The 13,982-nt window shown below is 39.1% G+C and overlaps 1 protein-coding gene across 6 annotated transcripts in view; it reads right to left on the bottom strand.

Annotated features, from left to right (window-relative positions):
- LOC112152542 (contactin-associated protein-like 4) overlaps positions 1 to 13,982 on the bottom strand; it is a 203,688-nt gene that overhangs the window by 47,454 nt on the left and 142,252 nt on the right. For all 6 annotated transcript variants that reach the window (XM_024282204.2, XM_024282196.2, XM_024282211.2 and 3 more), the window contains 4 exons: positions 13,525 to 13,631; positions 9,109 to 9,228; positions 6,178 to 6,378; positions 790 to 952 (listed from right to left, as the gene is read on the bottom strand). In XM_024282204.2, coding sequence (XP_024137972.1) covers positions 790 to 952; positions 6,178 to 6,378; positions 9,109 to 9,228; positions 13,525 to 13,631 — 591 coding nt within the window. The remainder of the gene's footprint in view (positions 1 to 789; positions 953 to 6,177; positions 6,379 to 9,108; positions 9,229 to 13,524; positions 13,632 to 13,982) is intronic.

Raw genomic sequence — 13,982 nt, forward strand, 5'->3', positions numbered from 1 at the left:
CGTTAATTTCTCATAACGCACACTTCGTCGGGTATTATCCCTTACTTCTAACACGGATATGATTGCTCCTTTCATCCACCTGCTTCTCACTTTTAAGAGTTAAATGCTGAGAGTGTGAGGCCATGTTGTGTGAAACTAATTATCCTGTAAGAAAGTTTCTCTGACATCTTACTCTGGTTCCACTCACCAGAGTCTGTTAAAAAACAGAATGCTCAAAAAAATGATCTTTGTTCAGCTCCTTGATAAGCAAACGTGATTTACATTTTGATGTAAGTGCTGACATAAAAGTTTCTAAAATCAAATGATGAACTTTTACGGACAATTTCAAGACCAGGGATTCTGTAGGACGAGTCCGGGTTAAATTATAAGTCATAAACATGTAGCAAAGTCCTTGAACTCTGGGAAACAACTTCATAGTTTGGGACCTGTATTAGTTATTATTTTCACTTTTTCCATGTCTGTGATGATTTTGTGCTTACTTGTTGTTTCTGTTGTGTAAAACATGAAGAAATAAGTTGTGTAAAGCCCAAAGACTAGATCTTAAAGAGCTGACGAGGACATTTCTCTTATCTCTGCAGTGCTGACGCAGCAGAGGACAGGCATTGTTTTTACTCCCTCTTACAGATCAATTTGCTTAATCTTCACTCGATTTAAGATCCGAGCTGAAACGCAGAGGATCATGGTTTGAAGGAAACCTTGTCCTTGAGAGACTTCTTAGACAATGACAGAATTTCCCTGTAAAACACAAGCTAATGATGGTGGAGGGCTAATGTTTCTGCGGGTCAGTACCACTCGCCGCGGTCGGCGTCACAGTTGCAGTAGTGCTGCAGGTCCACACAGTTGCCCTGCAGGCCGCAGGCACACTGCCGGCTGCCTGGATGAGCCCCTCCCCAGTAAGTCTGGACCCGACCGGGACTGGGACCACCGAGCCACCAGCTGAACGGAGAGCCCTCTGAAACACAGAAACACAACCTTCACTGTTTTGGTTTGCTGAGCTTCATGCTCTTCCTCCGTTTAGTTCTGGCTGCCTTCCTAACCAAAAACATGAACATCTGACCGCTGACGGCCGACTATGGTGCTAGGAGGGAAGTCGAAGGGGTATATTTCAGCCAAAATTTTATCACAATAGATCCTTTTCACGAAATGGCCGGTAGTATGTAAAGTTATTTCCAGTTTACGGGTTTAGACCGGCTGACAGCTGAACGCCGTGTAACACACTTTTGCATAAATAAAAGGTTACCATACCAATTTCTACAGAAAAAACAGTATGAATGTATGAATGTCAGTATTCCTCCTGCAGCTCAGCTCTTTCCCTAAATTCCTATGGATTATATTAAAACAAGTCGTGGATTATTTCTCTCTGACAACCTGGTTAAAGTTAGACGAAAGTTACATGTACTTCATTGAATGCTGCTTGTTTGATTATGAAGGGGATTACGATTTTATTCTTTAAATCTGTGCTAATTGGGGCTGGGAATTGAATAAAAAAATTAACTAATAAATCGCAAATCTGGAAAAAATTAAATGCAGTTAATCAACATTATTATTAGTTTTTTTTCAAGTTACAGTATTTCGGCTACTTATTATCTACAAATATGAAATCACAATTTCACAATGAAAGTCAATTTTACATTTAGAGCATTTATTTTTAATCCTTTGCAACCTATGGTCTAAAACTTAGTTTGTGTCTACTTTTAAATGTACCTCTATTTTCAGTTTGAAAAGACTAGCTGTTTGCTTGTTTGGTATCATTTTAATCAGCACAGCCTCTCCTATGTAACACCACCTTTATTTAGTCATTTTTCCACGTTATATTCAGACACCAGACATAAAACCATGCAAAAACAAAAAATTCTGTCAGGAAAATTAGATTGATTTTACTGTGGAAACCCTAAAAAAGTTTAACAAACTGTTTTTACAACATGGAATGAAGGTTTTAATTGTAATTTTATAAAAACAGCAAAACTAAAATTTATCAACAAACTAATCAATATGTTTTTGAATGAAAATACTAAAAAAACATGGCTAAAGTCACACCAGGTAGTCCCAAAATTAAGAATTTCTCTGGTTAGGGCACAGCTGTCTATTTCACTGTTTTCCTGGAATTCTGTGTTTATTTATTTTTTTCCTCATAAAATGTCTTTATTTTGTTTGTGAAAAATACTAAAACACCTTTTTTGAGAGAAGTTTGATCCAGCTGGATTTGAGGTTGGCTGCTCACAGGTGGGGGCGTGTCTGTCCTCTCTGCACCGTTTCCCTCCCGCGGTGTCGTGGGGCGGGACTTTCACGGAGAGCCACAGGGTTTCCTTAATGCCGATGTATCCTATTGTGGAAAATTCATGACGGTCCCCATCCCAAAATAAAATAGTGGTTGGTTTTCCTCTTTGGATTTCTCATAGCAGACACCCCTCCCCCCCATCTCCCCCAGCTGACGCTAGGAACAGCTTTGGCTATGAGACATAAAGCTGCAAAAGATTTTTTCTGACCAGTTAAAAGTTGTTTTAGAGTTCTCATTATCATTTCTAAACAGAGCAAAAGTATTCCTGTTGTAATGTTTTCTACTGCGGTCAGTGAGCTGCTGTTAGCTCAGCCGTGGTTCTAACCTCACTCCTCTTTGCTTTTGTTCATAACTGTGTCAGATCTCCAGGAAAAAAAAAATGGTGCTCTTATTTTGAAAGATTAAAATATGTGGCTTAATAGCTCCACATAAATGATCCACGGTGCCAAACTATTCCTGTTTTTACAATTATTCAATAAAATATCCTGTTAAACAAGTACATTTAGCCTAGGAAGCCATTAAAATACGTGCGGGCAATCCAGCAATGTGGCACTAAAAATACGTGCAAATAACATAATCCACAATAGAAACCATTAGAATAGTTTCTGCTCAAATGAAGGGTTGTTTTCAAAAAAACATCCAATATTGGAGGATATCATTAATTTGTATTTTGATTTGTGAATGATCTAAGAGAGGAAAACCAATACAGTTTATACTTCAAAAAATTTCCATCACAATTGGTAAGATTACCTTTAATTATTTACATAAAACTGTGTTAAACAGCGTTCAGTTGTCAGCTTTGCTGTTCTAAACCCAAACACTGGAAGTAACTTTACAGACTGGCGGTGATGTTAATATTTTGTCTGACATCACCGTGATAAGGGTCCATTAATTTAAATGTCCTTTTTCTGTAACTTTTAACCTGATATTTTACCAAATAATGTGAATATTGGCAATAAGCACAGAAACGTAGATTTTAAAAAATGTAAACTGTTAACAAAACAAACAAAAAAAATTCTAGTCTTGAACTGGAAATGCTATTGTTAGGTAATAAAACTGACCATAGAGTTCATATTTAATTCTAGATACTAATCAAAAAAATAGAAATCTATGTTAATACATTGTATACATTATACTGTATATATACATAATGGTTGTAATTTCTCTTTTAAACTTACACTGAAAAACTATTCCTCAATAAAATGTTTGAAAAAGCAATATAATAAAGAATCATCCCTTTTTTTAATTTAAGGAAAATAAATCAGATTTCTGTTTCTGAGAACAGACCTGCAAGTTATTACAGTTTTGTTTACCTTCAAAATGGTAAAAAAAACCTCCAGAAAATATTCAATTAAAAGGCTATTTTCTGAGATATTTGTAGATGTAACAGCACAAAAGGTTTGTACATGTTGAAAGCTATCATCCAGTACGTCTGTCAGTACGGCTTTTCTCTGCATAGAAACTGTTCATCTCTGCCTCCCATGAAGAATCAGAGATGTTCTCAGCCCGACTGGATAGATTGTTTTCATACCGCAGACGGCAGACTAAACTGAGGAGCGTCTCTTTACATTCTGAGTGCAACCGAGATGGCAGGGGGGTGATTTGACATGTCTCTGCTGACTCAGCACGTCTTTATTTTTTGCAGAAAGCAGCAGTGAACTCACAATAGAGCCAATTTTCCCCTCCTGCTTATTTTTCTTTTTCTGTTGTATTTGCAGTTTGCAGCCATCGTTTTACGAACTGAACACCCAAACAACACTTCACCGCATGAATTTCACTAAACTCTGCTTCAAGCAGCTGCAGGAGAGGAATCTAAAACGGATGAGTGGTTTCTCAAAAACCTTTGATGAAAGGATAAAACGTGTTTTTGTTCTTTCTGACATAAATGGACTGTTATCAACATTTATTCATAAGTCATTTAGACGTTCAATTTATGAGAGTATGCAGCATGGAGACTGCATGACCAATCAAACGCATGTTGTTTTTGCAAAATGTTTCTTCAGTTAATACATTCTGAGCATTGATAAATCTTTGTTTAACCGTATTAACAAAACTATTTGATTTCATAGCAATTTCATTGCATGTCCACGCTGCTACCATATGATTTCCTACAATCTGATGGTGGCAGTGGGACGGCAGCACAGGGGCAGGGGGGTGGCTGGAGGGTGGCAGTCTGAAATCGGCCAATCATCAGATGATTTTACAGCCATTGGAGTCCCTCCTATCAGTCAATTATCAAGCTGCTGCCTTCCTGCCACCTGCCTGTCACTGGACTGCCACCTCTAAATGTGCCCGTGTGGCCGCTGACAGTTATCAAAAAATCATCAAAATTTTCACTTTTTCTTAGAACCTCCAAAGCCGCCGCCCACAGCGAGCAAAAATGCAACCTTCAGATTAAAAAAGTTGCGGTGCAGCCACCTGCCGAATTTACTGAAAAACTTAAATTTAGGTCGTCGCACTGTGGGATTTTGGGGTATGTGTAGCCTAGAGGCCAGGAGGACCTGGTGCCAGACAAGATGGCGGCTGAAAATCATTAGCCGGAAACAGAAATTTCACAAGATTTCAGACTTTAACTAAAACAATTTTTGGTGTTCAGAATTAGCTTAAAATGTGTCAAAAGAGGGTAAACGCTTTATCAAAGGATATGAACTAAAGCGTCTAGATTTGTTAAACTGCTAAAACTTTTACTTTAGCTCCAGACCAGTGTTTATGTTTGACCGCAGTTAGCTTGTGCTAACCCCTTTACATGATCAACATGAATCATTTCTGCTGCAGAGAAAAGCAGATTTGGACAGATCTAAAACTAATGTGTTGCATATCTGTGAAAAGCAACTTCAAAGTGTTGTTTAGGAGCGTAAAGCCGCCTTTCTTTGCAGATTACTTTATTTACTGTGATCGTGTGGAGTTACAGTGTGTCAAACAGCATTGAAGGTTTTGACAGAAAAATCTCAGGTGGTAAAGGTTCAAAGGTCGTTGTTTATTTTTGTGTTTTTTGACCAAAATATGCGGCGTGCGTGGTGGGGTTATTGATTTTTCCAATTAATAATTTTCAACCGCCATCTTGTCTACCACCAGGTGCCCCTCCCACAGGCATACTAATTTACTCCACCCATCTCAGTCCTTCTTTATGCTAAAAAAAAATAAATTAGCAAATTCCTTCCTGTCTATGAACACTAGACTGACAGCAACTATTAAGAAATGGGACAAACTTGAAGGATTTTGATCAGTTCGGATCATCCCGTCAGGAGACCTCCACAGTAAATCACTTTCACGGATCCACACATTTGGTTTGGCAAAGAGTTTCACGCCGGATGCCCTTCCTGACCCAACCCTGTATTTCATCCGGGGTGAGGACCGTTACAGGGAGACCCAGACTTGGACCCCTCATAGATGGGCAGTAGCATGAAGGGTCTGGCCTAAGGAGCTCATTGCGTCTCTGGAAACCCAACCGTGGTTTCCCATGCACCAGGTCCCCACGAGTCATCCAACACCTCAAGGATTTGGATCAAATCTGAAGTTTAATTATGAGATCTTACAGCTTTAAAAATAACACCAGATCATTTTGCTGGAAGATTATATGAAAGCTTAAGGTGAAAAAACAAAACATTAATTATTTATGGACAGAAATTCTTATTGGATATAACCTTTGCTTTTATGGAAATGTAATCCGTTTAAATAAAAAGGTGTAAAGTTGGACAAAAAAGATTAGAAGAGGCTTTCAATGACCTCTTGTACTGTTAAATTTCAGTAAATTTTATAAACTGTAGCTGAAAATAGGCAGATTCTTTAAATTTTACATTTGAAACTTTGTTGTAAAAGCAGAAAAAAAGCTCCCACAACATGTTGTAATTTTTGTTTTTATGACATGTCTTCATGTCAGGTGAAATATACCAAAATACCTTGAGTGTTGAGGAGGCGGGACTTCCTGCAGCGGTATGACAGCTCCTGCTGGCAGTGCTCTGATTGGTGGATGACAGCCAGGAGCTGCTCCTCCTCAGCCGAGTATTGGAAGCGTACTGCCTGCTGGTTTACACCGGGAGACGGACGCACTCTGGTCAGCTCGGTGTTGTTGTGCTGGATCACCAACCAGGTGTTTTCCTCTAGTGGAAGATAGAAAATCAGTGAATGACTCAGAAAACTCTGCTTTAGCTCCATAAACTCACGGTTGAACGAAAGACAGAAATCCTGTTACAGTAAATCACGGTTGGAGATTTTAAAAAAGAAACAAATTCACAAGCGTAAAAGGAACTTTTCATTAAATCGAATGAAAAAAATCTGGAAATATTGACGAAAAAAAAATCAGCTTCCTTCCTAATTCGTTTTACAAACGAGCCACATCTAGAATCCACTTCTCATGCATAACATTCTCATCATGAGCAAAATTCTGTGTTGTCTCTGTTTTTTGGCAACCAAAGGAGCTGTGGTGTGCAGCTGCATGATTTAATCAGACCTTTGAAGTTACCAAGATGTTAGCAGCTGGTCCTCATGGAGAGGTCTGATGACGGGGGTGGGATTACGCCTGTTTTCCAACGTGGCCAACACATGTTACATTTGAGTCAGGTGTTTTGGACTTCAGTAAAGCCGTTTGAGAATATTGTTTTCATCCAAAATGAAAAAAAAAGTGTAAATATTCATTGAGGTAGGTTGTGAATTTCAGAATAAAATCCTCATGGACGGCTGGAGCCAAAAGCTTCCAGCAGAACATGGAGCGAACCATCATTCTGCCTCTGCTGGAGTATTTTTCCCCGTATCATTCAAGCTCTAGTAGATGTCGTCCAACCGTTAACATAATGTTAAAAAAAGCAACAGTATTATTGTTAGGCAGTGACTCCCACTGCTGGAGCGTCTGAAGGTGAGCCGGGGTCAATGTGGGGTCAAATCGGGATCAGCTTACAGCAAAGTGAAATGAGAAACCTATTTATAAATTGAAAATTTGGACAATGTAATTATAAAAAATGTATTTTACACATTTTAAAATTGTATTTTTTTCAAATTGTACATAAAAAAAATGAATGAAAATTTTGAATTAAAAAAACTACAAACCTGAAACTGTTACCAAATGTAAACGTTTATGTTTATTATGTTTTCAATGTATGCTTTTCATATCTTTAATTTCTTTGCTTTTGGTTTAAATTCGGACATTTTGTTTTCATGGGGGTGGGGCTTAGAGCCCATTGGCTACCAGGACTTCATTGACATGGAGTGACAGAAGTTATGCTGATGTCATCTGTGGCTGGCGTCTCCTGGTCATCCCTCCACTGATGTACCAAACTTTTGGAGAGCATTATCAATACTGTACGCCATGTCAATTGGTAAAATGTCCTTCAAGTTTACAATTTGTTCTTTCAAGTTTAAAACAGTTTTAAAGTTGCCCTTTTTTTAAATGTACATTGTCAGTTTTTCAGACTTGCAATCTTTTTTTCACTTAAAGCTGATTCTGATTCAACCCCATAAAACCATGAATTCATGGCTGATGAGCTTCATCTGCAAACTCTGCATTCAGTCAGACTTCCGATTGTTGAGCTTCAGTAGATCAGATCACATGATTACATCCACAAAAGCTGGTAGTGATCTCCTCACTGGTCCTTCCTTGGACCACATTTTAAAGGATTAATAGTTGCTGACTGGTTACGACCCACAACAGCAGCTTATTTTTTTTTTTTTTTTAGCTTGATTGGTGTTTATATATCAAAAAAGAGGTCACCTTAACATGTGAGCTAACAGGTGTTAACAGGTGCTAAAAAGTGAGCTAATAAACCTTTATCTTGTTCAGCCCGCGACCTAAGGTGCGTTTTGGATTTTGGTCCCAGTGTGCGATTGAGTTTCACACCTCTGTTGTAACCCGTTTTGGCGAAATGGTATTTTTTTTTTACATTAAAGTTTGTGCACATGTGTAATGGAATAGAATTGAATAGAATATATTTATTTTTGTAGCACTTTTCACTGAAAGAATCACAAAGTGGTTTACAGAGCATAAGATCAAATCAAACACACAGAAATAATAAAAACCAATAATCAATAATAAAACAACTAAAAACACAGTAAAACACAATAAGACATGGTAAAACGAGGACTAAAATAAACTAAAACCTGAATAAAAACGTCTTGACCTGGGATTTAAAACACTCAACGGAGTCGATCTGACACAACGGCGATGTGAGGGAAATGCAAAGACGAGGAGCAACGGCTTGGAAGGAGACATCTCCTCTAGTCTTAAAGCAGGTAATGGAGATGTAGCTAAAAAGATAGTTGTTTCTCCCACGAGAGCGTCAAACTTATGAACACATTTTTGGACAAGTGGCATCAAAAGAAAAAAAAGATGGGATGCTGATACGTGAATCACATTTGTTGTAAAGGAAGCAGCATTAGAGCACCTTAAAACGTATCACATTTAGTGACGACTCCAACACTGAGACAAATGCAGGATGTGAAGCGCTGTTGCACGACCTCAACGAGCAACTGCTGCAATATGTAGCATCACTGTGAAGGCACAGGTGGATGTGACGATATGCTGACACATTCATGCTTTGAACCCCCCAAGCTTTTCCAAGAAAAACTAAGCAGCTCAAACTGTGTACCAAAACTGTCATGTTGACCTGACAGGAAAATCGGAAACACACAATTTGTGACAAACAATCTTTTCAAAAAAGAAACAAATAGGAGGTGAAACAGGAGAAATCCTTTCAGCTGCAAACAACAGGGGAGGAAACCAGACAAAGACACGGTTGGGGGGACTGATGGAGGCTTTATGTGGGATTTAATGAGAAATGAACAGCATCAAAATAAGATGTTAATGTCGAATAACCAAAGCGTATGTGTGTGTGTGTCACCTGTCATGTTGCAGTAGACCAGCTGGGGTTTGATCGGCCCGCTGCCGTCCACGTCAATATGAAAATACCCCGACGTGTTGCCGTTGTGTTTGTAGGCTTCGCAGGACGGTTCGAACACCGCTGGGTGGGAGGGGGTGCAAGAGGGACAATGAGATCAACAGCAGCAAGCTGGCCCACAGAGGACGCGACGGGGATGAAGATCACACCCTGCTGAGGTTTATGTGTGCTGCTTCTTATGTATGCATCAGCGCTGAATCAATGCCTCCTGATCAGAGGGAGGAAAAAAAATAGCCCGAGGTTTTATTTGTGCTGCAGTGCCCATAAGCAAAAGATAAATCCAGCTGGGACAGCAGCAATGACTGATGTGGAAACACGGCCTCAATAAATAAAACGATCAGACTTTTATCAACCCTGCCTCTTCCTCTCTGCCTCCATAAGTCAATAAGTCTTCCTCCACTCAGCTCCGTCTCACACACCGGCGAGGCATCCTAAAACGCTCAGGCGCCATAAATCAAACTTATATCAGAAGGTTTCCGTAGTCTGCTCACATGTTTATTTCTTTTCTCCAATGTGAAAAGGTCTTTTTATTCAACACCTGCCCTAAGTGTTCAGGGGCAGATTAGTCTTTTGGGGCCTACGGCAGGCAGACGCATTCATCTGGGAGTGCTTTGACTTTCCTTCTAATACGTCTTACTTCAGAAGTTTGTGTAACTGTGCGAGATCAGAGCAGAACTTATGGGGTTCTGGACTGAAAAAGGAGTTATTTGGAGCCATGAATGTCAGCGATACCGATAATTAGTAGTCAAGAAAAACGATAACCGATATTTGGAGCCGATATTCATTTGCGATAAAGGTAAAACTATTGAAACTAGAAAAACTGCACTACCTGCGATAATGCTAGTGTGAATGCTTTCTGCTGAAAGTAGTGGCTGACGATGCTGAAGCTTTTTACTGAAAATGGTGATGTAATCTACTTTAACCCTTTAAGACCGGCGACATTTCCAGCAACAGCAAAATAACACTCATTCTTCAAACTACACAATAATGTAAATCCAGTGGATTCTGAAGGTGAAATCAGGGAGTTTCAGCGTAAAGAATTCAAATTTCAACATGTTCAATGGAAGCATTTGTAAGTAGAGCCCAATTAGTGTCTTAAAAATGTGCGTAGTGATGGACGAACATGAGCTTTGAACGCATTTCACGTTTCATCGGAAATAATCGCTTAAACACAAGTTTTCAATGGCGGTGTGATCGTAGTTTCAGAGCTAGCCTTCAATAAATTGCTGTAGGGATTTGCTGAATATCCAAAAGCTATTTACAATTTATATTTATTATATTATTTATATTTATTTTATTACAGAAAACAAAGGCGGTTGGACTACTTACCCTGGTTTGGATTATTAACACCTCAGAGAAGCAGAGTTTGCTTACAAAAGTTCATTTAATAAACATAAACAGACCACATTTGTCATAGAAAACCTTGAGTCATTTTATTATTCAGCCAAATTTACACTGAACTCTGGCATCTTTACATTGTTCCAGATAAAACTTGCCCATTCTTGATGTCCTGTTTGTTTTTCAGAGTTCTCCACCCCGTCAACTGCTGAGGACATGTATCAACTCCAGAACTGTTTTCACCCAAATTCATTACATATTTAAACATGGCTATGAAACAGCTAAAAAAATAGTTTAAAAATATAAATCTGCACTTGCTGGAACTGTGCATGTTTATAAAATTTGCTGTACTGCTGTCATGGTATGTTTTTATTAGAGCTGTCAGGCGATTAAAATTTTTAATCGCGATTAATCGCATTTCCAGAGTTAACTCGCGATTAATCGCAAATTTACATTTGGCCTTTTTTAAGGAAAAAAATGTGTGTTTCGTGGAATTTAGTAGTTCTACATTAATTATGAAAACAAGAATGACAAAATTAATAGTTTTCATCAGAAATACTTTATTTTGTAACATTGTATTGAGATAAACTTTCTTAACAATAAAAGGCTGTAACATAAAATGCCTAACAAAAGCCCAAGTGCAAGTGAAGGACATTTTAAATTCAAAACTTCAATCAATGTTCAGTAAAATAAAATAAAAAACATCAAAAATAAAATTTCCATAACACTTTCATGTTCATTTTTTGTCAGGACCAAATCTTTTCCTCCTCTGCTGAACTACAGTAATAAATGAAATAGAGATTTATCATTTCCAATGAACTTTTGTTTTTAAAACATTAAAGACTGAGAAAAGCGGGATACTCTGTGGATAGTTTGACAGTCTGTTACTGCCGCCGCGTTCTCTGGCTGCAGCTCGATGCAGCGACGTGTCCAGCGGAGTTCACGCCATGAATATGCCGGCAGACAGACCGCTATGCTGGGGCTGGATCACGCTTAAACCTCCAGAACATTTAAAACGTCCCCCGGTGCGCTTGCTGTTCAGAACGTCGGGGGTCCGCAGCTCTCGGGACGCGGCGCCGGACGCGAGCCGGTACCACCGGACGTGGTACTGGACGCGAACCGGAGCCGGGTTAGGGTGCAGGAGCTCTCCAGGTCCTAGCGCCGGCCGGCTTTAGCTCGCAGCTCGGTGGTTGGAGACCCGCCCGTGATCTAGCGAGAGCAGCCGGTGAGTTGGAGGGCGGGACGCCCGCGCGCACGGTATGGAAAAGCACGTATGAGAAAGTCCGCGATTAATGCGTCAAAATAATTGTCGGCGTCATGCACATGTCAGATTAATGCGTTTTTAACGCGACAAATCTGACAGCCCTAGTTTTAATCAATACATATTTATTATTATTTATTCTGATATTAACAATTTCAGTACTATTATTAGTCTATATTCTTGTTTTCGTGACTGATTTTTGTTTTGTAACAAATTAATTGGTATTAATTGTGTGAGTGCTTCAAAGCATTCACAGAATAGTGATTCTCCTGCTTCTTTCGGTACATTTTTTGGCACGTAAAAACTCAATCACACTTTCAACGATTTCAGTAATCTTATCAAAGATTATCAAAACGCTCAGCTCGTTCAGGACATTACTGCTTGTAGTTTTGTCATTTAAAAACTTAATGGTTTTTGAAATATTTAGCAAAATATGCCTGGAAATGAATAAGAAATTGATATTATGCTTCTAAAGCTTTGTGCACTTTGAAACGTGTGAACTCCCGTGTACTTTCAGCTGGAGACACAATTCAAACTTTGAAATGTTCAGTAACTACTGGGTTTTTTTAAGGATAATTTTGAATTAGCTTTTATTTTAGCAACATGCTAGCTGTTTTTGGCTAATTTAGTATTTTTACATTTTTTTGAGTTAGCTAATATTTTAGCATTATGCTAGCTGTTTGTCAAAATTAGACTTTTTTTCCCATTTTTTGGGGGGGGGGGGATGTGGCACAATTTGAGTTTAACTAACATTTTAGCATTATGCTAGCTGTTTAAGCAAAATTAGACGTTTTTTTCAGTTTTTGGCTAATTTGGCTTTTAACTAATATTTTGGAATCCTTTCAGCTTCAGCATTTTCAGTTACCAGCTCAGCCATGTTCATCAGCCACATTCAGCTTACAGCATTCACACTAGCATTATCACAGGTAATGCTATACATCTAGTTTCTTGTTTTCATTGACCAGATGATGCACTTTTTATTTACTTATCATTTGTACATTTTATATAGATAATTTATTGTCTTATTGATTGCAAGATGCACAGACCAAAGGGAATAAGATTGTCTGTCTGTCCCTTATGCAGGTTCTTCAAGGACCAATCCCACTTCTGTCAGTCCCGTTTTTATACGTTGATGGCAGCAGAGCTTCCAAACAAGAATATAACTAGACCACCAAGGACACTCACTGGTGGGCCGAGTGGGAACCAAACCAGCAATCAGAGGTCATCTGCTTTAACCCCCTGTGCCACAGCCACACCTCAGAAGCAGAAAGGTCAGGCTAGATGGAAAAATAAGCAGGATATCGGCCTTGAGGACTGAGGGCGGACTGTCTCGATTGTATGTTTTAGAGGAGAAACTGACATCAAGGTTGCAAAAATAGTTGCACTGCTTGACCTTTAACAGACAAAGCTCATAAAGAAACCATCAGTTTAGATTTAAGGTATTTGGGAGCTTCAGTTCTCAAATAACAAGCGCCAAGAGGTGTATTTTAGCTATTTTCTAATGTACTTGTGCTAATCTCAAACATCTACCTAGAAACCCCATAAGAATATTGACAATACATCTGTTGAGCATTGACAGAATTAAAAAGAAATAACTCCAAATAACTTCTCCCAGTTTATGTGTTACTGTAATGCTCCATGAATTTGTCCAATCTCTACTATTTGTTTTTCATCAGTGACATCTCAGCTGCCCCTGTCAGGTTTTTTTTTTAATCCCCACAGAGTGCTTCGTATCCAGTCATGATCGTCATGTGACTCACAGCTGTGGCAGGTCGCTCCGCTGTAGCCGCTGTCTGAGCAGTTACACTGGAAGGCCGTCCAGGACTGAGTGCAGACGCCGCCGTGTTCACAGTGACTGGGAGAACACCTGTAATGAAGCCAAATGTCACTACATCCTCAGAAACGTCTTTTTGGACACATCTCCTAAACGTGCTGCCAGTTCCACATCACAAACAGCAAAAGAGGACAGACATCATTCACTTCTTATGTCTTTGACACATCAGCTGGGACTTTTTTATTAATAAATTACCCACTGCTACTTATGTGAGGGACAGTTTGACACTGCTGTCAGACTGTCTGCTCAAATGCAAGGACTCGGAAATTTTGACAAACAATACTGTAGATTTTAATCTATCATTCATCTCCCAAACCTGAGCATGTTTTTGGACTGTGAACAAAGACCAGAGAAAACCCGGGGAACAGGCAAGCACAGAAAGGA

The sequence above is a fragment of the Oryzias melastigma genome, linkage group LG17 (assembly GCF_002922805.2).
Source record: "Oryzias melastigma strain HK-1 linkage group LG17, ASM292280v2, whole genome shotgun sequence".
Classification (NCBI taxonomy): Eukaryota; Metazoa; Chordata; class Actinopteri; order Beloniformes; family Adrianichthyidae; genus Oryzias; species Oryzias melastigma.